This window comes from Asterias amurensis, chromosome 5 (genome assembly GCF_032118995.1).
Source record: "Asterias amurensis chromosome 5, ASM3211899v1".
Classification (NCBI taxonomy): Eukaryota; Metazoa; Echinodermata; class Asteroidea; order Forcipulatida; family Asteriidae; genus Asterias; species Asterias amurensis.
Window position 1 is genome coordinate 27,925,714 of NC_092652.1, and position 25,610 is coordinate 27,951,323.

Here is a 25,610-nt window from a genome sequence, read left to right on the forward strand (position 1 = left end):
ATAATACATTTGTCTATGATTCCATTTAATTGTTCAAATTGGGCTAATGCTAGACGCTAAGTCTTTATTGATTGGCTTTAGTTGCCTTGGATGGTTTATCGTTGACGCAGCTGTTAAACGGGGCTCACTGTGACCTTAAACTCACCCTTCCGCATTTCTTGAAATATTCACTATAGGGTCTACAAATAAAGGGATGATGACCAGGGCTAGGATATTTTTTTTTAATGCAAGTTCGCCCAAAACAAAGCTAAAAGCCACTCTAGGTTAAGTGCTACAAGGAAGAAAACATAAAAATGTAGTAACTCAGTGGTGCTGAAGGTAGGAATTAATATTCCTCTTAAAAGATGGCAGATCATAGGATGAAGGGAAACATGCACCAAGCAAGGAGTTACAAAGTGAAGCAGTACGAGGGAAAAGCTACTGGGAGTAGCTCTTTGTTCTACTTCTCGGCACAGCCACAGTATAAGTATGAGAACAAGCAGAAAGCTGCATGGTCTCACGTGTGTAAGTAAAATTAGTTTTGTGTTAGAGGTGATGGTTTAGCCTCTCATGCACTTTGGTAGCCCAGAGGGGTAACAAAAAACCATACTTGTTCACAGTTTTAGTTATATGCAAATTCAGAAACATGATAATCTGCAGGAATGAAACGTGACATTAAAGTATAATCCTTTCCATCTGGATGCTTTTGATCGATTATTTTTGTGTTAATTAATGTGTTGTTTCTTTTATATAGGGCTATATAATGGGGACTGATTCCGATGAGTTTATTATTCGGTAGATCAGTCATCTATAGTGCACACACACACACACACACAGATTCAACAGTCACCATGTGGGTTCTAAGAGGCTTCGTTGTGCTCCTGGTCATCGCAGAATGTCTTTGTATGTCGCCTCCCTTCATGAAAAGTATGTATTTTGGTGATCATTTTGTCTTTGTCATGCTGTCTGCGCAATCGCAATCAAAGTTAAACAAAAAATTGGTTTCGGCCAGTCAAATAACTATGGCCAGCCAAAAATAATATGACATGATTAATTTGTTAAACTACTTTTAGCACTGTTTTGGAATGTCTGCTCTAGTGCTGCTGCTATTTCTCTGATGTCTTTAGAATGATTCTCTTTCTTCCGCAGTAGTCTATACGAGACAAAAAACATCGATTTCAAAAAGCACTCAGATTCGTCTTAACTTAAGATGGGTTGCTTGCCACAGTTGTGTATTGTAACTCTTATTGCGTCCCTCCACTTAGCCCCCCCCCCCTTTCACCCAGCTTACAAACACCATGCTACATTGCGTCCGTTCATCCTCTTTCCAAACAAGTATGTGAAATAAATCAAATTTTGAAACACGAAGAAAATAAAAAAATAACCCACTTATATAGTATGATCACCGGACCTAAAAAATGCCGCAAGAAAAGTAGCAGCCTGATCTACACACAGGCGCCTGGGAGTTTTTCTTACACAAACAGACACGTTACTTGCGTGTATCAGTTTAAGATATAGATCGAGAATGCAACATTTGTCGGGCCCGTGAATTGAACTGTAGACTGATTAAAAGGCTATGCGCTGGCATGCTCTGTTTTTGACACATTTAGGCCCCCTACCCCATTTTGAATTTGATCTGGATCCGCCACAGTATATAAGGTTCACTCTCACTATTTTCAGCAGAATAATAAGTAGGCCTACACAGTTTAAGTCATTTTGATTGTTAAAGGAACACGTTGCCTTGGATCGGTCGAGTTGGTCTTTGAAAAGCGTTCTGTAATCGTTTGTTGTAAAATGTATATGGTTAGAAAGATATTGTAAAAGTAAAATACAATGATCTACACAAATATGCCTCGAAATTGCGTGGTTTTCTTTTTACCCTGTCGACTAACACGGTCGGCCATTTATGAGAGTCAAAATTTTGACTCCCTTAAATGGCCGACCGTGATAGTTCGCGACGTAAAAGGAAAACCGTGCAATTTCGAGTGATACTTGTGTGGATCATTATATTCTACTTTTATAACATCTTTCTAACCATATGCATTTCATAACAAACGGTGTCAAACGCTTTTAATAGACCAACTCGTCCGATCCAAGGCAACGTGTTCCTTTAATAACCGATACAGCTTTCTTACTTTTGATTTGTTTTACCATAAAAGGATGATCTACACCGTTACAAGCTTCAAGCATCACTTCAATTTGCCCTTTATTAAGAAACCACATTTGCTTTCTGTGTTTTTGATTTGTTGTTTGTTTCTCTCGTCAAGTGTGTCCCGTAGTCCCTGAAGATGTTGGTGGTATTTGTGTTGAGGCGTGTGGACCCGATAAGAAGTGTGATGATGGTCAGCTGTGTTGCTCTAATGGGTGTGGTCATGTGTGTAAAGCAGGTAAAATTATCCCGTTGCTTGGTTATGTGTTTAGGAGTTCTACAGGAGAGTAATGAGGGTAGGAAGGATTAAAGATAGCTGAGAAGAAAAAAAAGAACATGAACATTAATTGTGTAGATATCGCTATAAAAAAAACGGCCACGACTGTGCCATTAATGAGTAAGAATGTTAGATATGTAAATGCAATCAATCAGGTAGTAAACACACTCAAACATTTGCCAAGAAGGTTTGTGGTTGTGAGTCTTCAGACATGTGTTACAAACTGTATTACAATATGGGAAACTCACTGGCGACTTAATTATTTTGGGGTTGTATAAAATAAATTTGAAAAGAGGAGAATTTGAACCTGCAACCTTTGAATTAACATTCCAGTGCTCTACCAACAGTGCCATCTAGGTCCAAAATGTAAGAAGTTTCTCTATTTTGTTTAGGGGTGCCAGTCAGAAACCATTCCTTTCCCGTTTCCCCCATCTAACTTACTTGCCCCAAAATTGGTTTCCCTCAAGCTTGATTGGCCCTTTTGGAGTTTAATTTATGATGGAATCATTGAGCATTTATCCACAAAACAATTTATTTTGTATCCAGTTGCAAAAATAACTAAACAACATTTCCTTCCAACTTTATAACTAAAGTATTAATTGACAAAACAGAAAATGAGAAAGACTCTGCTATAGGGCCTATATAGGGTCGAAACGTCAGGCCATTAACTATTTTTTGCATTTATACCCTCGGTCCATTTGGTTGGTAAGTTGTTTGCAACAGCTAATTTTATTTTCTCAAAACAGAAAATGGAGAGATGAAATTAGCACTTACAGGGGCATTGCTTAGCAACAGACAGCGCAAGCTAGGGTGAGATGGGGAATTGGTCTAGCATGTGTCCTCCTGCACAGTGGAGAGAAACAGGCTAGACGTATTAACTGGTTGGATTCGTGCGCTTAAGTTGTTATATTTTCAATATTATATCTCCTGTATGCAGCCTGTCCACCTCTTATCTGTGGGCTTACCGGATGTCAATATGGCCATGTTACTGATGAGAATGGATGTGAAACATGTGGCTGCAGAGGCCCTCCTGGTAAGTGGCACATGTTGGATGCAAACAGCTTATGGTTAAGTTCTCGGTTCTCTGTTTCCTTAATAAATTAATAAGCCTCTACTCTATAGATCTGACTTGGATGGCATTACAAACACAGACATAAAGAACCTAGGTTCTTTATGTCTGTGATTACAAAGCATCTAGAATGCAACAATTCTATTGGCCTTTGGGCGGGCTTGAATGGACCACATGACGTAAAGGCTTCCCGGTCTGCGCTTACGCGTGCTTCATTTTGACACATTTGGCCCCCTAAAATTGGTCTGGATCCTATGGGCGGCCAAAAGGGCCAAAACTAGTAAATATCTAAAGCAAAGACAAACTCCAACAACTAACTCTATTTTCGGGAAACTAACTGTATTTCCGGGAAACTAACTCTATTCTCGAAAAACTAACTCTATTTTTGGGAAACTATCTATATTTTCGAGAAACTAACTCTATTTTTGGAAAACTAACTCTATTTTCGGGAAACTAACTCTATTCTCGAGAAACTAACTCTATTTTCGGGAAACTAACTCTATTTTGCAAATTTTGGAGATGTCCCAAAATATCTTTGCAAAGAGTTTTGAAAAAATATTTGCGATGGCCCTTCAGGGCCACCCTACTTTTTTTCGGGACACTAACTCTATTTTCGGGAAACTAACTCTTTTTTTGAGAAACTAAAGACTGAGTAAAACTCAACGTTGGTGGCGTGTGTACAGTTGTGATTGTTACTCGGCCGCATCTTGTTGCCATTCTAGTCAATGGACGCCCACGTAGTCGTAAACTATATTTCGTAGGACGTCCTGTTTTCAAGGTGTCCCTAAAATCGTGGCAAATCTGTGACCTCTCTGTGCGCGATGTAAACAGTCCCTAGATAAAATGTTTGTGGTTTGACTTGCCAAGCAAAGAGTCTCCTCTAGTCCCTTGACCCAAAACTAAGAAACACGAAAGGCTCCACTGGTTAGTTGCACTTGTAAATGCAAAGTTTTGTATTTTAGGCATTTCTACAAGTTACAAAAATGTGTCATAATGTTTGTTTTTTTGCAAACTACCATGGTAACTTTTAAAATGTCATAAAAAAACATTTTGAATAAATTGAAAACAACTGCTGGCGATAAAGTCATACACAAAGTCTCACAGAACACATGTAATTGTAGTCACTGCAGATGTTTCTTCCACGTATGGCTTCACCGGGAAACCATTCTTTCTCGTTTACCTTGAAAACAGGACAAACTCAGAACAAATGGGACCAGTTGAAGTCATCGAAGATCGGTGTATGGTGTTAAAATTTCATTTTCCATCAAGTTTTAATAGACGTTTGCCTATATACTTCTTTTGAACTAATGAAAGTAATTAGGGCAACAGATGGTATCATTACTTTTATTTATTTTTCCAATTCAAAGAAAAAGCCATCATAATACGTTGAAAACAGGAGAGGATACACAGATATTGAAAATTGCGATACAATGTTCAGATAATATTCAGTACAGCCTTGATAATTTCTGCAGGGATATTCTACAGTATCGGAAATATCTTTGTGATTATGAAGATTTCTCAAACAATCTGATATTAGCGAAGCAAACTATCGACACTGCTGGTGGTGACAGTGATTACGACGATCGTCTTCGTCTTTCCATGGTCCTTCCATGGTCCTTCCAACCAGACACACAACGTCATCTGGATAGAACAGGCGCACATAGACCTTTTCGCAAATACCGGGGCGCGCGCGTAAAGCTTGGAATTAGGTGCATTGTGGTCTAGCTGGTATCCAAATTTGATCCATATATATCCCACAATGCACCTTATTCAACAGTCTGCGCTTGCGCATTGGTATTTGCGATAAGGTCTATAAGTTCTAGAGCAAATTGAACATGCGCCACCAACGTTGGGTCTTACTCAGTCCTTAGTTTCCCGAAAATAGAGTAATAGTTTCCCGAAAATAGAGTTAGTTTCTCGAAAATAGTACGGTGGCCCTGAAGAGCCATCGCAATTTTTTTTTCTAATTTCTTTGCAAAGAATTGCGACATCGCCAATATGCAAAATAGAGTTGGTTACTCAAAAATAGAGTTGGTTTTCCGAAAGGAAAACAATTAGTTTCCCGAATAGAGTTGGTTTCCCGAAAATAGAGTTAGGTTTCCCGAAAATAGAATTAGTTTCTCGAAAATAGAGTTAGTTTCCCGAAAGTAGAGTTAGTTTCTCGAGAATAGAATTAGTTTCTCGAAAATCAAGTTAGTTTCCCGAAAACAGAGTTAGTTCACGAAAATATAGATAGTTTTTTGAAAATAGAGTTAGTTTCCCGAAAATAGAGTTAGTTGTTGCAGTTTGTCTTTTGCTTAAGATATTTACTAGTTTTGGCCCTTTTGGCCGCCCATAGGATCCACCCTCGTGTGTATCTGACTTTTTGTTGTTTCTCTCCCCAGCCGTGTGTCCCAAAGCCCCTGAAGGTGTTTTCGGAATCTGTGTTGAGGAGTGTGGACCCAATAAGAAGTGTGATTATGGTCAGCTGTGTTGCCCTAATGGATGTGGGCACGTGTGTAAAGCAGGTAAATTCATCCGGAGGTGGGTTATGATTGTGTATGGGTTTAGGAGAGGAATGAGGTTCGTGAAAGATTTAATGACAGCTGAGGAAAATAAAGGAGAAAGATGAACATCTACTTGTGTGATTGCTTATAATTGACAACCATGGCACATCATAGACCGTGGAGGAGGGAAAAGTAGGTTAGGGTTAATAGTATAATATTAACACTGTGAAAGTTTCTCAGCGCATCCACTTGGAACTTGCCTATCAGGCTTTGAAGCCTTTCAATGGCGTTAATTGCTCCTTCATTGCCAGAGACTTAATCTAAATCTAGCCTGGTGATCGTCCGACGTTTATTTGCTGATGACATCTTAATCTATCATCGTTCAATCAAATCTATTAATTAGGCCTAATGAATCTGTTGTACAGCAGGATCTAGACAACTTGTACGTACAACTGGTGTACCAACAATGGATGCTACTAATGCATCTAGAAAACGTAATTTGCAGCTGTCCTAGTATACCATGTTATAGGCCACTCTCAATCAACTTTAAATTCTCAGGTAATTTGGAATGATCATGTTAAGGAATTTGTTTCTCGTTCAAATATAATGATATGATAAATAAGGGGTGTTTCCTTTTATTCGTACAAGAGTCTAGTTCTTCCTATCTTGAAAATTGTGACGTATCTTTAAAATAAATAAATAAACTACAGGACTTAATCTTTTATATTACGATGTGATCAATTAGGTAAGAAGAGAATAGTTACAAACGCAAGCTGTTACCTCCGTTTTTATTTCGTTTTTTAATTTGTATTACTATTTTGTGTAAGTTTATCTTATAACTTGAAACCCAAACATTATTATTATTTGTTGTCTTTTTTTAGGCTGTGCTCCAGTGGTTTGCCGCATGGGATGTCGGAATGGTTGGGCCACTGATGAGGACGGATGTGAGATATGTAAATGCAAGTAACAAGGTAATAAATACACTCAAACTTGCGCCAAACAAAAATTCTCTGGATGAAAGTTTATTGCTGTGAGTCTTTAGTCATGTGCAAGATTTTATGTATCTTCCTGTTTTAAAGGACGTGCTATAAAGATCAGCTAGGGATTACCTCGTCGAATAAAAAGTATAGCATACCAATACTATACTATTACACACTTATGTAATAGTATTTAGCGCATATTTAACGTTACAATAATTCACATCAAACTTTCGTCAAAATGCCGACCAATCAGGAGGTCCTTGTGAAAGAACCCATCGACATTATATTTTTGTAATAAAACGGTGAATTTGGCATCAGCAGTGGTATTGTTTTTGGTCTCAGAAAATCCATGATCACCGTCAATAACCGCTGGGCAAGTTAAAACACTGGGTGGCTTTGGGTTATAGGGAGGTTCAGAGTTGTTTAATTTTGCTTGGTAAAAATTTGGTTTGGTTATTATGGGCTTGAAATGTATGTAGACTGACTAGAATACGATTAGATGTTGTGATTCCATGCTATTGCTTCCAACTATAATAAGATAAATTTCCTTTGATTTTAAACAGCTCAGTGATTCTTGTGAGATCGGGATCCGCCACAAAGACCGTGTCATGACGGAGCAGTACACGAGAGAGCATATTTTACATAAGCTGTGAATAGTTGAGCAATCAATGCTCAAGAGAAAATGGAAATAATTATTCTTAATAGCAAAGCAAAAAAAAAAAAAAAAGCCAAAACAACCCAACTAGACTAGATGCAGCTATGGGTTTAGATTTACGAAGTTTGTATGCATAAAATAGGGACTGATTTGCCTTGATAGACTACCCCATGTAAATCTCGTTGCGGTACCCGTTGCTAATAGGAATCGAACTGCCGCTCTACCGGGCAATCTCGGTGGTCTAGAAATTGCAAAGCTCATGGGTTCGAATCACACCCGAGTAACATGCCTCGGGAAAGTACTGAGTATGCAGATATGGGTACAACTTAAAGGAACACGTTGCCTTGGATCGGTCGAGTTGGTCTTTGAAAATCATTCTGTAACCGTTTGTTGTAAAATTTATATGGTTAGAAAGATATTGTAAAAGTAGAATACAATGATCTACATATATATGCCTCGAAATTGCGTGGTTTTCTTTTTACCCTGTCGACTAACACGGTCGGCCATTTATGGGAGTCAAAATTTTGACTCCCATAAATGGCCGACCGTGATAGTTCGCGACGTAAAAGGAAAACCGTGCAGTTTCGAGTGATACTTGTGTGGATCATTATATTCTACTTTTAAAACATCTTTCTAACCATATGCATTTCATAACAAACGGTTTCAAACACTTTTAATAGACCAACTCGTCCGATCCAAGGCAACGTGTTCCTTTAAGTCTGCTCACAATAATATGGTGCAGGTATAGGTTGCGCATGACATAACAAACACATACATTAGTTCATAGCAGAAGGGTCAGACTCAGTGCAGGCTCATCAATGCATGGGGAATGTACTGATTTCAGGGGATAGTGATGGAAGAATTTACTCATACTAAATGCAATTTACTCAGCAAATGAAATTATCCCAAACTATTGAATATTTTAATTTTTCTAAAACTCATACTCTCGTTACTGAAAAGAGTGAACTCTGTTGTCCGAGTGGTGGCGTTTTCGATCCTTTGAGAGTGAAAGTCAATCTGAAAAGAGTTGTCCGCCATACATGGCTCTTTGCAAGAGAGGTATGGCAAACAACTCTTTTACATAAAGAGAGTACCTGAAAAGTATTGAGTTTGGAAAAAAAGAAATAGACCTAAGACTCCATCATTACAGATGATCAATTGGTGTTACTCAAAAAGAACAATTCAACAGTTTCTAACATGACTCTATGTTATTGCTATAAAAGAAAAATCCAGAAGATAAAACTTGTCAACGATATACCATTCTGATGTTATTTTACCCATTGCGTGGAATAATAACATACACTGCTTCCCTGTTATCTATAAGTGTGGTTTTAGAAGTTGATTTAAAGCTGTTGAATAAAAGGAATTTCGCAAAAATGATGTTTAACTCTTCACAAAAGAGTTGCTGGTTTTGTATTTGCTTCGCTTAATTTAGATACCACGTGGTTACTGGTTGCTCGGGATAATCAGTAGGGGAAGTGTGGGCTTAGTAAGAAGGAAACAAATAAGACAGAGAATAAACTAGTACCCGGGTTCTTATGTTTTACAACTCGACGCCCTCCTAAAACCAAAGAGTCCACACGCCCATAAAAAGACACTTGAGTCCCTCGTGCTAAGTTAACGAGGGTTGTTAGAGGGTGATTCAATAGAGGGCGCTATCAGAAGAAGTTTGCACACAATATTTGCCACTTGGCACAGAATCTCAGGGGGAAAGAATCTCCTGCCACACCGGCCGGGCATCACATCGCCATGGCCGCTTTCGCAGATATTTTCAGATATTTTCAAGCTACATCAACATATCTCATGTATCTGCAGTCGTTTTCGTACTAAACAAACACTGCAGTCTAAAGCTCTTGGTGCATTGCATATGAACGTTGAAAGTTTTATCAGCTTATACAAATTTAATAAGTTTGGTGATACCATCTACCTCCGTGGTGACACTAGACGGGGATCAAAATTACACAGCGCCCTCTATACATTACAAACGTGAACTTAGTCCGCAAGGATAAAGACAGGTCCGGGTACAGTGATTCGTGCAGTGACATGAGCTTTCCATAGATGCTAAAACAGCACACTGTATCACGTCTCCAGTAGAATTTAACTGCATAAAGAACTATGTGAAACGTATGAGGTCAACGGTGAAAGTACACGCCGGTAACGGTCACCCGGGTCAGCCCCCAGTGCCCTGCTTGTGGAGTGGGTCACTTGGGGGTTAGACTGGGCTCCTGTCTTTATCCGCAAGGATTATTCACGAGCCTCAGAATGACATCAGACGTTCAGCCGTCAGGGCGAGTGTGATCGTTCATGGAGGAATAATTTATTCCTCCATGGATCGTTCGATAAGCTCTTATCAGCGGCTCACCCGACCCGAGTGAACACTGCGGGGTCGACCCAGGGAAGCTTATCGAACGCACCCATTGTATCATAATGTGTGCGCAAACGGCACTGGAACCAAGACTGTGAAGATTTGCAGATTACAGACATTATCGCAAAAAACTTCAAAATAATGGGAGAATACAGAGAAGTCTCGGATTTACCGAAATATGAGTAAATGACCCTGGAATATTTTTCGATTATTTTCCTGTGTGGATAAAGTGCTGCTGGCCGCAAAAACGATCAATTATTTTTTTGATAACATCATATATCATGGAGGTCTAATTCTATCTCCATGATCATATCGGCTAAGTAAACCCTTCAATGATTGTGCCAATTATTGAGTTGTGAAACTGTGGGTAAATACAGAGTGGAAGATATACTCATTGCCCTTTTGTGATCTTGTCACCAATCGTCCCACCATGGAGACTTTGGAAAAGCCTCCTCCGTTCCACCATCACCACCGATGTGTAGTAGCTGCTTGATGATCGGGCTAATAATAAAAGCAACTGTCACTTCTAGCATGGAGCATGGAGGAATAAATTCCTCCCGGCATGGAGGAAGGAACCTCCATGCTTCTAGCCTTACTCTATGCTTATACTATAGCAAGATGAAGCAAAATCCAGCCCCCCCCCCCCCCCCCCCCCCCCCTCCACGGTGTGGTCAGCGCTGCCGGCATCAAAACCCCTGATGTAAACCGAACCGAGATTGCGTAAGAACATTACACGCTGTGGTGTGCCTCACAAGTTAGTGGAAGCAGCATTATTCATTGATAGCCCGGCTTTGTGTATTGACATTGGGACTATAGAATATTAGCCATTCAGACATGATCTTTGTCCAGAGCATATGAGCTTCTTTGCTGCGGAGCGATCATGATGATGTGTGTGTGTCGTCACTAAGGTAAACAAGCATGACTCACTGAGATAAATAATTGATTCAAGAGCGCTTTCTTAAGTCTCCTCAAAAGTTGAAACCCGTCGTGACTGTAGCCTTTAGTTTTACAATAGTAATTGCATGGACCCCCAAAAAGTTATTATTCAAAAGAATTTGATGGCATGAATTATGATAGTCATTTTGGCGCAAATTTTCCCCAGTATGGTGCGCCAAGGGGTAGGGGCAAGGGGAATTTCCCCATTCTGCTCCAAGTTGTACTAATTCTTTCAATAATTTAGACAACCAAAATAGTTGTTTTTGTTCTCTCTTATTTGACATCAAGGCTTCACCGAAGCTCCCTTGCCGTACAAATGTCGACTGTCGGTTGCTTCATGATAACTTTGAGTTAAAAAATGCCGACATTTCTGGATTGGGGTCGAACTATACCCTTTTCTTTCTTTCTTTCTGTTTTTATAAACATCACAAGGTCGGATGGCCACTCAGGTGAGGGCTACACTTTTTAGTTGGTGACCCAAACCAGCTGTCACATGGTTGGCCCTTGCTATTTCTACCTCATGCATATACCTATTCTTGATAGTTGCCGATATCGCAACACGATTTATTGGAGAAGACATGTATCACACAAACATCTGGATCAAAACAACCCGGATTTCTTGACTTGCTCCAGTCAGCCTCTCCATAAACGTTTTCAAAATGTTTGTCTTGGTTGTTTCAAGAGTCTCAATCCCCTGGTTCGGTATCATCATCGCAGAGGTCGGTAACGGACAACGAAGAATCATGTCAAAACAATGTGAGAAACGGCTCCCTCTAAAGTAATGTAGTTTTTGCGAATGTGGTTAAATCTCATGTTTATTTATTTATTTATTTATTTATTTAATTATTTAAAGATCTTTATTCAGGATACAAAAATCAGCACAACAGCTGTATTACATCATGGTCCTGCATGTGTAATAAAAAATGAACAAGGAAAACATTATTTAAAAAAAAAACCAGTCTGGGTAAAAATATTATTTTTCAATTAAAAAAAAAAAGAATAACTACAAGAGGATAAAATATACTTGAACATTGATTTGTTTATACATTTTTATTTTTTAATTACCAAGACTTCAGACCCGAGGCATTTATTGGGTATCTTAAAGCACACAAACTTGTACAACAATGCTGTTTTTCCATTATTCGTTTGCAACTCCGATGACAAACTGAGTCAAAACAATTGTCACTTAATAGTAAAATATTATTCATTTGTACATGTAAATCTACAGAGCAATTTCCAAGTTCAAATGTGTTGACTAATACGCGCTGACCTACACACATTGAAGTTAAAAATACTGGGCCTTTTTTAGAAACCCCACTAAACATGTATGTATGGTCTATCATTTACATTTGAGGCTTACCACATAAGTTACTTTTAAACAGAATGATTTCTCTCCAGTTTGGTCAAATTGATGGTCAGTCAGGTGATGATTACAGCAAAGGATTTTCGACAATGGTGCCAAGAATGGTGAATGTTTAGGTCAGGCTATATTTTGAAAAATGTGTGAGCATGCTGATGGAGGGTCAGGTTATAATTCTGTGCGAAGGCTTATCTACAAATGTCACAAACGATGTTTCTCTCTAGTGTGGATGCTTTGATGGCCAGTCAGACTTGACTTCCATGCAAAAGCTTTTTCACAAATGTCACAAACAAATGGTTTCTCTCCAGTGTGGACACGTTGATGGATGGTCAGTTGATTCTTAAGTGTGAAAGCTTTTTCACAAATGTCACAAACAAATGGTTTCTCTCCAGTGTGGACACGCTGATGGCCTGTCAGATGAGCCTTCTGTGTAAAATTTTTTCCACAAATATCACAAACAAATGGTTTCTTTCCAGTGTGGACACGATTATGGATGGTCAGGGTATCCCTTCGTGTGAAAGCTTTTCCACAAATGTCACAAACAAATGGTTTCTCTCCAGTGTGGACGCGGCATTGATGTTCGGTCAGTGGAGGCTTATGTGCAAAAGCTTTTCCACAAATGTCACAAACAAACCGTTTCTCTCCAGTGTGAACACGCTGATGAGAGGTCAGGTTAGATATCTGGGCGAAGGTTTTACCACAAATGTCACAAGCAAATGGTTTCTCTCCAGTGTGGACACGCTGATGGATGGTCAGGTATTCTTTACGAGAGAAAGTGTTTCCACAAGTAACACAAATAAATGGTCTCTTGCCTGTATGATATCTCAGGTGGATAGTGAGACTTCGTTGTTGTGTGTACTTGTTCCCGCAATAATCACAAGCAAAAGGTTTCTCTCCAGTGTGAACATCTAGATGGACTGTTAGAGACGTTTTATGTGAGAAAGCTTTACCACAAAGGTCACAAACAAATGGTTTCTCCCCAGTGTGGACACGCTGATGGACGGTTAGATTAGCCTTCTGTGTGAAACGATTTCCACAGGTATCACAAACAAATGGTTTCTCTCGACTGTGTACATTACGCTGGTGAATAGTCAGTTGAGACTTCTGTGCAAAGGTTTTTTTACAAACACCACAGACATATGGTTTCTCTATAGCATGAACACGCTGACCATGGTAGGTCAGGTAATACTTCTGAGCGAAGGCTTTTCCACAAATGTCACAAACAAATGGTTTCTCTCCAGTGTGAACACGCTGATGGACGGTAAGATTAGGTTTCTGTTTGAAAGCTTTTCCACAAATGTCACAAGCAAATGGTCTCTCTCCAGTGTGGACACGTTGATGGAGAGTCAGTTGTTGCTTTGATAGGAAGGCTTTTTTACAAAGGTCACAAACAAATGCTTTTTCTCCAGTGTGGACACGCTGATGTTTGATCAGTGAAAGCTTATGTGCAAAAGCTTTTTCACAAACGTCACAAACAAACGGTTTCTCTCCAGTGTGTTTACTCAGATGGATGGTAAGATTAGGTTTTCGTGCGAAAGCTTTTCCACAAATGTCACAAGCAAATGGTCTCTCTCCAGTGTGGACACGTTGATGGAGAGTCAGTTGTTGCTTTGTTAGGAAGGTTTTTTTACAAAGGTCACAAACAAATGGTTTCTCTCCAGTGTGGACATACTGATGGAGGGTCAGTGAAAGCTTATGTGCGAAGGCTTTTTTACAAATGCCACAAGCAAATGGTTTCTCTCCAGTGTGGACACGCTGATGGACTTTTAGGTCACGGTTGTTTGCAAAATCTTTTCCACAAACGTCACAAACAAATGGTTTCTTTCCAGCGTGGTTAGGCTGATTCATGATCAGGTGTTGTTACCACAAGTATTACACAAATAAATGGTCTCTTGCCAGTATGATATCTTAGATGCACAGTAAGATGTCCTTTATGTTTGTTCTTGTAGTGCAATAGTTAAAATAAAATTGAACACTCTGATGACTGGTCAGGTAGACTTTACGGTTGGAGGCTTCTCCAAAAATGTCCGGTTTTCCTCTATTGTGAACACCGAGACGTTTTGTCAGTGACACAGAAAACTTTTCTCTAGTTTTAACTCGCTGATTGTCTCGCGGGCTGGCCTTACACCCAAGAGAGAAAATTCCACATTATGTCACACACAATGGACTTGTTCCTGTCTAGAAATTATGATGTTTTCTTCAGTCGATAGTTTAACCATAATTGTAAAAAACAAGTAGCTTTTCCCCAAGGTTGATACTCAGACGTTGCGTGCTTTTTTGTAAAGATGACCCAACTTCTGAAGGAAAAAAGAAAAGAAAATGACAAAATTGTGTGATTTTAAAGAATCAAGAAAGGCTTTATGATAATAATTGTTTTGAGTAATTCCAATAGTGTCCACTGCCTTTAAGATACACCAAGTGAGAAGTGTCAGTGCCTTTAAAAGTTATGGGAAACCCCTGAATTGAATGCATCCACCCTGAAGTGTATAATAACCTACAATGTAGAAAACTAAACAATGCCATAACGTCCTTAAAAATCATTGGTGCACTACAAGAAACTTGGGGTTGTAGTCTTACAAAGCTTTTATTGAGAACTGAAACATTTGAATTTCCACCATGATGTAATGCTGGCTGAATTTTATTAGAAAATGAATAAGTCTTTAAGAAATGGTAATGGAAGAATGTCCTTGCTAGGAAGCCCCAAAATACGCTAACCTTAGTGTACACTCACAGACCGGACGTTGTTTCACCCAAATTCTGGACGACAGAGAATACTTCAGTTTGGCGCATGATCCCTTACATTGATCTCAATAGTCAGTATTTCCTTATCGCGTAATTTTTTCCCCAGGAAAGATGAGGGCCGCTTAGCATAAATGGTCATGTTTTACCTTCTTTCTCGGTTGCGCAGTACCTACCAAGCCTGTCAAAAGTACCCTCTAATTGTTTGCACCATACTGTGTCTCCATGCCAGCTTCATGCGTTAACACGAAAGATGAAAGTCTTCCATCTTTGATCACACCACTACTGAGTGCATGCTTGGTTGGATATATATAATGCACCACGTGAGAAAGTAGGTAAAACACTCATCCTCCCTAGGAAAAGAATACGCTTAGGTTAGAATTTGTTACAGCCCTTCGCTTCTCCCGCCACGTTACGAAAAAGCGCCCTTATAATAATAATATGGCGATTGGCGGGAGGTACGCCAGCATGTAGCCCAGGTTGGACTCCTCCGTTGCATTCAATGCGACAGAGTCCAGGGTATAAAGGTCCTGCCGTCGATTTCACGAAGATGCTTTGTAGCGGTGAGTTTGGTGAAATCAACGGCTGTACCATTGCGAAAAAACAACATTTTGTAAAAATATTTTTACCTGACTCAAGAAGCTGAACTTTAACTCACATGTTCCTTGTAGTCGGAACTCCAAGATGGCTTTTTTTTTAATTGTTGATATTTCTCCTTTGGTGTCAATATTCTGGAAAAGAAAATTTAGCGGGAAAAATCAGCATTTGTAGTGGTGGTTAAACGGAGTAGTTGGGGACTTAATTACGGTAAGAATTTATCATTATAAACAATTTTGGAGATTGCGGAGTTGATTTTCTGTCGCCAACAGGGCCGATGAGAGTTCAATAAGGACACATGACATATAGAGCCTAGTTTCATAAGTTTTGGCGAGATAGAGAAAAAAAAAAAAGGAGATTTGCATAATTGCAAAATTCAACTAACCAGAAGCGTTAATGTCGTGAGGCATATAAACCTTTGAGGTTGGGAAACGATAGCTCTATGAATGAGTAGGCCAGCAACAGCATCACATCACGCATGCAAACTATTATTTTAGTTTTAACTTGAGAATGATGGTGATACTGATATACTTTCCTGGTGTCATGTGTTTTCAGTAGGATAACAGGAAAATTGTTCACGATCAAAAACTAAATATTTTTTCTCAAATCATCTATCCAATTTTTTAACAACAAAACTTTCACTTCATGGTGTGTTGAAATTTTTAAAGTTTTGGTTTTACGTTGCGAGAGACAGTCCGCCATTAACAGTGCTTATGCATGCACGAAATCGGAGCAACGTCATATGTTTTCACACCTTTCATTGGTTGGTATTTTATTGAATATTCAGAAGCTAGTATGGCGTGCAAAATAAATCAAAAATATTATTCATTTGCTACTTAACAAATTTAATTACATATTTGTCCTAAGGCATTATGGCTACTATATTAGAATCCAGAGATATCATAAGGCATGAAAGTAAAACACCCCCCCCCCCCTGATGCACTCACACTTCACAACAATCCGTTTTCCCCCATTTCAGACCAGTAATGTCTGGTTTCAGGAGATAAGAAACCAATTTATGATATTTTCTCTTTAATGTAGACTTAATATTTATTACGCTTATCGGAAATAACAGTTATGCAGTAAATAAATAAAAAATTGTCATTTTCACTTAAAATATTTTAATATTTTCCCCACATTTGCACACCATAGAATCCCAAATAGTAACCAACTCACGTGATCCATCTAGTGACTAAAGCAGAATGAAACTCAATCTAGCAGATACTAATTTTGTTTTGAACTTTCAAGGTTGGATGATGTTTCTTTGACTCATTTGAATGTTGGCATAATAATGCACTAGTGATTAGTACCAAAAATCAATCACTTTATAAATGTTTGAGCATAACCAACGACAGGAAACTTTATTCTCAGCATGATTACGCCTGATGAAAATACAATCCGTGAGTAAACTGCATAGCTTCTGTCACCGGTGCAGCTTGCACAATTTCGCGGTAAACGGGAATCAAAGTTGGGGACCGAAAACATATGAGGGTCGATAACGTATGACGCTACGATACTACTAGTACTACTACAGTTCAATTCATTCAATCAATTACAAACCGGTCATTTGTACTAAAAATAGTAAAATTATCCTGCTTACATTTACAAAAGGTTACAGATGGTAGACTCTGGTAGACTGTGACCAATAATAGGCACTCAACTATTCAACAACCGAACTTATCATCACGTTGGTTAGGATAAAACAAAACAGGACAAAGATAGATGATGCGTTCACTACCTTATTGAACTGGTACTCAAGCTTCTTGCACACAGCACGCAGTTGACATGTTGCAACGCCCCCTATAGTTCAGAATTAGCAAGTAAGGTTAAGCATGGGTTAAGCCCAGTTGTCACACGGGGCAATTTACTGCCGGCAATTTTTTTCTGGCAACGTTGAGGCAACTTTTGTTGCCGCAACTTTGATAATTTTCAGCCATTCCTAAGCGGGCCGGCAATCAAAACGATGTACTAGAATAATTTGAAAAACGCTTGTGGAAGTGTCACAAAAAAGGTTCAAAACCCTAATAACTCCAAATTGTGACTCTAGTATAGGTTTTCTCGGTCAATTTCAGCAAGAGTGTTTTAAAAAATTTTACCATTGGAATATTTGTTTACCTTTTTGGGGGGTTAGCATGATTATTCGTTTTTAATCTTCATTATTGTTTTTTAATCTTATTTATATGTTAAAGGCACTGGACACTATTGGTACTTACTCAAATTAGTTTGTAGCATAAAAACTTAGTTGGTAAGTAATCTTCCACTTTTAAAATAATACACGAATTTGATTTTGAGATCTCAGAATTAGATTTTGAGGTTCTGAAACCAAGCAGAAAGCACACAACTTTGTGTGACAATGGTATTTTTTTCTTTCACGACTAATCGAGTTCAAATTTTCACATGATTTTTACTTTGTGCATATGTTGAGATGCACCAAGTGACAAGACAGGTCTTTGACAATTACCAACAGTGTCCAGTTTCTTAACAAAAAAATCAGTATGGGACATTTGCATTCTTTTCAATCGATCAGGTATGCCTTTTTGAACTAATAATATATTCCCATGTAATCAAGTATAGGCCTAAGGCAGTTTGTAAAGGCAGACTGATATCAGTTAATTTGTAATGGTGAAGTTTGAGACTGCAAGTTACAGACAAAGATGCATAATATAGTTCCATTGTTTACTTTTTATTCATCTTCCTCAGTGCTCAGCGCTAGACAACAATGTGAACAGTATGATGGTATACTTTAGACAGAAAAATGACATTAATCAAGAAATTATTCAAAAAGAAAATAAGATTAAAGGAACACGTTGCCTTGGATCGGTCGAGTTGGTCTTTGAAAAGCGTTGTAACCGTTTTTTATAAAATGCATATGGGTAGAAAGATGTTGTAAAAGTAGAATACAATGATCCACACAATCATGCCTCGAAATTGCGTGGTTTTCCTTTTACCTCGTCGACTTACACGTCGGCCATTTATGGGGGTCAAAATTTTGACTCCCATAAATGGCCGACCGTGTTAGTTCGCACAGTAGAAGGAAAACCACGCAATTTCGAGGCAAACTTGTGTGGATCATTGTATTCTACTTTTAAAACATCTTTCCAACCATATGCATTATATACAAAACGGTTACAAACGCTTTTGTTTTGACCAACTCGTCCGATCCAAGGCAACGTGTTCCTTTAAACAAAATAACATGCAGTTCAACTGAAAACAACACTTGTTAATACTCTGCAATATATTATACAAAATATTTGTACAAAATGTCTGCACCTATATATAAAGGGACTATTACAGTATTATTTTTTTCTATCGGCCATCTGAGATATTGCAGCCAACTGGGTCACAAGAAAAACCGGTTACACATTTGCATGACATCTAAAAAGAAAATGAATAAAACGCTCACTAATTGTATTAAAAAACTTGTTGTTTTTTATCCCAAGAATTAGACATGCAACAATAGTGATCACAGGTATGATATTTACAGAAAAGAGAACAAAGAGGGGAATTGCCTCAATGCACCATTCAAAGGCCCCTTATAATGTTAAAAACTGCCCCTTCTTCCAAAAAAGTATCAGACCTGCAATCATTCATCTATATCTTTTAGTAAGAACATTAATAAATAGTTTGATTATGTCAGTACAAATGAGCTCTTTCTGAAATATGTGTACTGTGAAAACCCCAAACAAAGACTTGTTGTGTTCTTTAAAAACAATTTCCCCTTTTTATTTAGAGTTGTTATGTCGTTATGAATAAGCCTAAGCCTGGACAATTTTAGAGATGAAACAACACCCCAGCATGCATGCGCAAAACATGGTCGTTGGGACCCCTCCCTGTCATCGAGAAAAATCCTTGCGCTGATGGAGGCCTTCACATTCATACAAATAATCAGAGTAACTTTACAGCACAGAGGATAACGCAATATTTTGTAATGTCCATTTACTTTTATAAATACTTCTAGTCTCAAACCTCAGATCACATGTGGTGGTAATTAGATAAATAACACTCTTTACATTTAATTATGTAACATGGTTGCATGTTTAATTTATTTATTTAGTTATTTAACTTTATTTTGGCAATTCAGTATTATTATTGCTACTCTCTCTGGAACTGTAGTTCAGTTGTTACACTTTGGGCTTGTTTTTCCCCTTCTTAAAGGATCTATGTACTTTTTGTATGAACGAAAAACACAATTCATAAAGATTTACATTTAACTTACACCGTGTGTTGAAATCTTAAAAAATGTTGTTGTTCCGTTGCGAGAGATAATCCATTATTTACATCAGTGCCGATGCATGTACGACATTAATTGAGCGACGTCATAAAAAATATTATGTTTTCAAACCTTCTTGGCAATTGCTTCTTGGTTGGTGTTTATTGAATATTCAGAAGCTAGTATGGCGTGCAAAACAAATAAAAATAGCTCATTCAATTACTATTAAACAAATCTAATTACATTTTTGTCCCAATACATAATATATGGCTATCTTGGTTAAAATCCGGAGATATCGCAAGGCATGACAGTAAAACACCCCGAACCCCTTTGAAGCACTTAAAACAATCTGTTTTCCCCCATTTCAGACCATTAGGCCTATGTTTAGTTTCAGGAGTAAGAAACCAATCTGTTATATTTTCTCTCTAATGTAGACATATTATTTATTATGTTTAACATAATGTATTACTGTCTGCAGTTAATCCAAACAAGTTTTCATTTTCACTTAATTGTTTTAAACAAATTTCCCCATGGCACACCATAGAATCCCAAATAGCAACCAAATCACATGATCTATCCAGTGACTAAAGGAGAATGAAACTCCGAATCTAGCAGATGATAATTTTGTTTTGAAACTTAGAGATTGGATGATGTTTCTTAGACTAATTAATTGTTGGCATAATAATGCATTAGTGATTTATACCAAAAAAATAATCGTTTCATATGTTTGAGCATAACCTACGACAGGAAACTTTATATTCCCAGCAGCATATTAAGCCTGACGAAAATACAGACCGTGAGTAAACAGCAGAGCTTCTGTCATCGGTGTGGAGCTTGCACAGTCTCGCGGTAAACGGGAATCAAAGTTTGGGTTTGAAAGCATAATATGAGGGTTGATAACATATGACGCTACGATACCCAATTATTGTGACCGTGGGTTGTAATTAGGGCGCTATCCTTATTACTCTTTTTTTTCGAAATCTTGACATCGGCGATTATACAAAAAATATGACATATGGTTTTAGGGTGACTATAGTCAGTATTAGGTCCTCGAGGTATTGGAAGTTGACAAACAGCTATCCCGAGGCGAAGCCGAGGGAACTATAGTTTGTAAACTTCCAATACCGAGGGGAGCTCATCGACTGGTCATCCGAAATAAACCATGTTATGTTTTACTTTACTTCATACATTTTATACACATATTCAGTTCCCGTAACATGAGTTTTGAGCAAGAGAAAATGATGGCTGTGAAAGAGAGCGCTGTTCGTCCGTTCGTGCGTGTATACAAAACAGTGCCACGATCAATAGACTGATTGAAGTTGGGTGCTGTTTCGAAGTTTAGAACTCCAAAAGCACGTTAAAGGAACACGTTGCCTTGGATCGGTCGAGTTGGTCTTTGAAAAGCGTTTGTAACCGTTTTTTATAAAATGCATATGGGTAGAAAGATGTTGTAAAAGTAGAATACAATGATCCACACAAACATGCCTCGAAATTGCGTGGTTTTCCTTTTACCTCGTCGACTAACACGTCGGCCATTTATGGGGGTCAAAATTTTGACTCCCATAAATGGCCGACCGTGTTAGTCCGCACAGTAGAAGGAAAACCACGCAATTTCGAGGCAAACTTGTGTGGATCATTGTATTCTACTTTTAAAACATCTTTCCAACCATATGCATTATATACAAAACGGTTACAAACGCTTTTGTTTTGACCAACTCGTCCAATCCAAGGCAACGTGTTCCTTTAAGTTGACGGGCCTCTTGGACATGAAGTTCGAGCCCCCCCCCCTATTGATCGGGCATCATACACGTACACTACACACAGCCGCCCCCTTTCGAGAGAGCAGACATATCATACACCAACATTACACTCTCGGTAGAGATGGTCTCAACTATAGTTGGGACAGTCATTGGTACAGTTGGGACAGTCGTTACTCTATATTGGGACCCCAGTCCCCACTGTAGTAATGAGTGTCCTGTAGTGGGGATAGACCAAATTTATTTTATAATCTGGTAGAGATGGTCTCAACTATAGTTGGGACAGTCATTGGTACAGTTAGGACAGTCATTACTTAGTTGGGACCCACAGTCCAAACTATGAAATAACTTGACTTCGCTTGTTCCAGTGTCTTGGCCCCTCACATGTTTATTTGTTTGATGCCCACAAGTTCATCTCTATTTGTACAAGTAGGCTCAAACGCGCAACACTGTAATTTTCAACATAAAACTATATTAATAATTTCTTGAGAATAATTAATTTACCCACTCAAACTCTTCTAATACGCACCGCCACGCTCCAGCCACAAAAGTACCGTCCCTTAAACTACACTGCTAAACAATTACCGACTTGATTTCAAGACTAGCTCACATACCACGTACACCATGCCCATACTGTTTAATCTGTCACACACAGCAGCAGAAACCAACCCTGGTACCCTGCAACGCGCTGGTACCCTGCATTACTGTCCCAACTATAGTTGGGACGCCATCACTTTAACACTATAGTTGGACGATTATAAAGTTTGGGCGGACCTACAACACTCTGCCGCCCCCTCCCCTTTCGATCGAGAGAGCGGACACCATACTCGTAGGGCCTACAACACACAGCCGCCCCCTTTCGATAGAGCGGACATCATACACGATAGCAGTACACAGCCGCCCCCTTTCGAGAGAGCGGACATCACGATCTGGGCCTACAACACACAGCCGCCCCCCTTTCGAGGAAGCGGACAACATACATGTACATTTGACACACAGCCGCCCCCTTTCGCACGTTCATTTCATTACATTGTGGGAAACGGCTCCTTCTGAAGTGACATAGTTTTTTAAAAAGAAGTTATTTCCTACTAAAGTATTTGAATTGAATAAGAGTCAGCTGAGAATTCAAGGCATCTGATGAAAGCACACAACCCGTGCGACACACAGGAAGTTTTTCCTTTCATTTTTCTCTCGCAACTTCGACGACCAAAATTGAGTAAAAACATCACAGGTTTATTATTATGCATACAATGTAAGAATGGTCTTTGTTGACAGTTATCAAACGTGCCCAGTGCCTTTAACGATCATAACTAATGGTAAAGTAGTTACCCGGTACAAAAGTAGAAACTAAAGCAGTATAACACTGTATAATCCGCGTAATAAAGTTAATGTATAATTAAGGTTTTTTTGTTACTTTTGAAAGGTTTTTTTTTTTTTTTTTTTTTTTTGGGGGGGGGGGGCTTAATTTAGAAAAGGTGAGTACTAACATTTAAGTTTAAGTGTAAGCTCTCGAAACCTGTTTAAAAGTTGATATTAATATCAATGAATTTATTTGCATCTCCAAATGCTTTCATCTTCGAGAAAACTAAGTCTTCAAATACTACAGCTTATTTCGATTGTGCCGATCAAAATTAACGCAGAGTAGACAAAAAAAAAAACGTTATTTGCAGTTTTCTCACCCCTTTTTAAAATTTATATATACAGTGGTAAGTTTGTGATGGGTATTTTGAAAGTAAGATAATTTAACAGTTCGGCATGCTTTCAAAATCACTATATACCACACATAAAGCCATGTCATGTGATTAGTGGAACGAATGTCATCCATTTTAATTTGCCCCGTGCTCAAAAATGTACTATTGATTGGACAGCTGGCCTGACCAATAATATTTAGTTTTTCTTTTTTACTTTTGAGGTAATTGAACTCATTTTTCACCGTAATTCCCAAAACCAGTTCTGGTCATAACGAGGTAAGGTCCTGTCTCAGAGGACAAGGTTGGTTCTAATCTCAGCACCACTTTGTGTTTCTTGCTGCAAGTTCCATGGACTCATCCGTGGTCAACATTGCATGGGTTCACACTAGAGGCTTGCTTAGCACCTTTGTTTACATTACTGAAACCAATACCAGGCTTTTCTAACCTTGATGATAGTGCAAAGGTGCTAATAACCTCCAGCGTGCGACATTTGACTGGGCTCGTTTCACTATGCACAATGTTTTATACTATCAACCTCTCCCAGTTACTCGTTACCAAGTGAGGTTTTATTCTAATAATTTTTTTGAGTAATTACCAATAGTGTGATCAAAGCTCAAGGTTCTGATTCCCTGAGCAATGTGCATTGAGCCGATAACTATCTTCGATGTCTTGTGGAAGATACTCATACTCCAGTATAGGACACTATTGTTCCTGAAAAGGTGTAAGGCTCATGCACAAGCTGCTAACAATGTAACAATGCGTACAGACAAACAATCGACAACAACGAACAAAGACAGGTCAGCAAAAAAAAAAAAATAGAAAACAGAAAGTGAATTATTATTATTATTATTATTATTATTATTATTATTGTTATTATTATTATTATTATTATTATTATTATTATTATTATTATTATTATTATTATTATTATTATTATTATTATTATTATTATTATTATTATTATTATTATTATTATTATTATTATTATTATTATTATTATTATTATTATTATTATTATTATTATTATTATTATTATTATTATTATTATTATATCCGTGGTGGACGGTGCCTGCCATGCTAGCCGCTATAACTAAGGCAAACACAATTAAGCACCAACTAAAATTACAACAAATTTTCAATCGACACCCCGCAGTTTGATACACTACCAGAAGATGATATAATAATAATAACCTTAGCTAAAGCCGCACTTATGTTCTGTACACCGGGCAGAGGTGGTATCTGGAGATTCACATTCTTCAATGGTGTCATTTTTATTCTGAAGGTGTCGTGACGAAAAACTTTCTAAAGAATGCACCAGAATGCATGCAACGACATTCATTAATTGACCCATCACGAGATGGAAACTTGACATTCTGATGAATGTCACATGGTTGCGCAGTTTGTTGCACTCTGGATGCTGCAGTCACTCGGGCTGAGAGACATTACTATGGTGGCCCTGAAGGGACATCGCATATCGCAAACGTGTGCGCATACGTATGCAATGTCGTGAAACAATTCGCAAATATGTGCGCACACGAATGCAATGTCGTGAAACAATTCGCGAATATGTGCGCACACGTATGCAATGTTGTGAAACAATTCGCAAATATGTGCGCACACGTATGCAATGTCGTGAAACAATTCGCGAATATGTGCGCACACGTATGCAATGTCGTGAAACAATTCGCGAATATGTGCGCACACGTCTGCGAATATCATTTGCGATGTCGTGAATTTAATTGCATACCATGTTGCATACCTTTGAATAAAATGTCTAATGATCTGGGGGGTTTCTTTCCAACAGTGAGATAAGCGGTAGTCATTGCAGCAGTAGTCTTTGTTGTGAGGCAAGCGAGGCGTGTGGTCGTCCTTGGCCTGGTGCCAAGTTCCTGTGTATACACATGCTTTACAGAGGTAGTCTGCTGTAGCGCCACAGTACTCCCTAGATCGGTAACAAATTATCCACAACTATGACATCATCCTAATGGTATGCAACATGGTATGCAATAAAATTCACGACATTGCAAAACAAATCGCACTCGTGTGCGCACATATTCACGATTTGGTTCACGAAATTGCATACGTGTGCGCACATATTCACGATTTGGTTCACGAGATTGCATACGTGTGCGCACATATTCGCGATTTGTTTCACGACATTGCATACGTGTGCGCACATATTCGCGAATTGTTTCACGACATTGCATACGTGTGCGCACATATTCGCGAATTGTTTCACGACATTGCATACGTGTGCGCACATATTCGCGAATTGTTTAACGATATTGTATACGTGTGCGCATATATTCGCGATTTGTTTCACGACATTGCATACGTGTGCGCACACGTTTGCGTTATGC

At 38.5% G+C, this 25,610-nt stretch overlaps 1 protein-coding gene and 1 pseudogene across 1 annotated transcript; one reads left to right on the forward strand and one right to left on the reverse strand.

Annotated features, from left to right (window-relative positions):
* The first annotated feature begins 758 nt into the window (after positions 1 to 758).
* LOC139937143 (uncharacterized) lies at positions 759 to 8,963 on the forward strand. The gene is made up of 6 exons (XM_071932153.1): positions 759 to 906; positions 2,247 to 2,366; positions 3,343 to 3,438; positions 5,859 to 5,981; positions 6,842 to 6,931; positions 7,504 to 8,963. Exons 1-5 carry the CDS (start codon positions 759 to 761, stop codon positions 6,925 to 6,927), a joined length of 573 nt encoding a protein of 190 aa, XP_071788254.1. The 3' UTR covers positions 6,928 to 6,931; positions 7,504 to 8,963.
* Positions 8,964 to 11,735: 2,772 nt separating this feature from the next.
* Positions 11,736 to 17,353, reverse strand: LOC139937141 (uncharacterized; annotated as a pseudogene).
* Between the last annotated feature and the right edge of the window lie 8,257 nt (positions 17,354 to 25,610).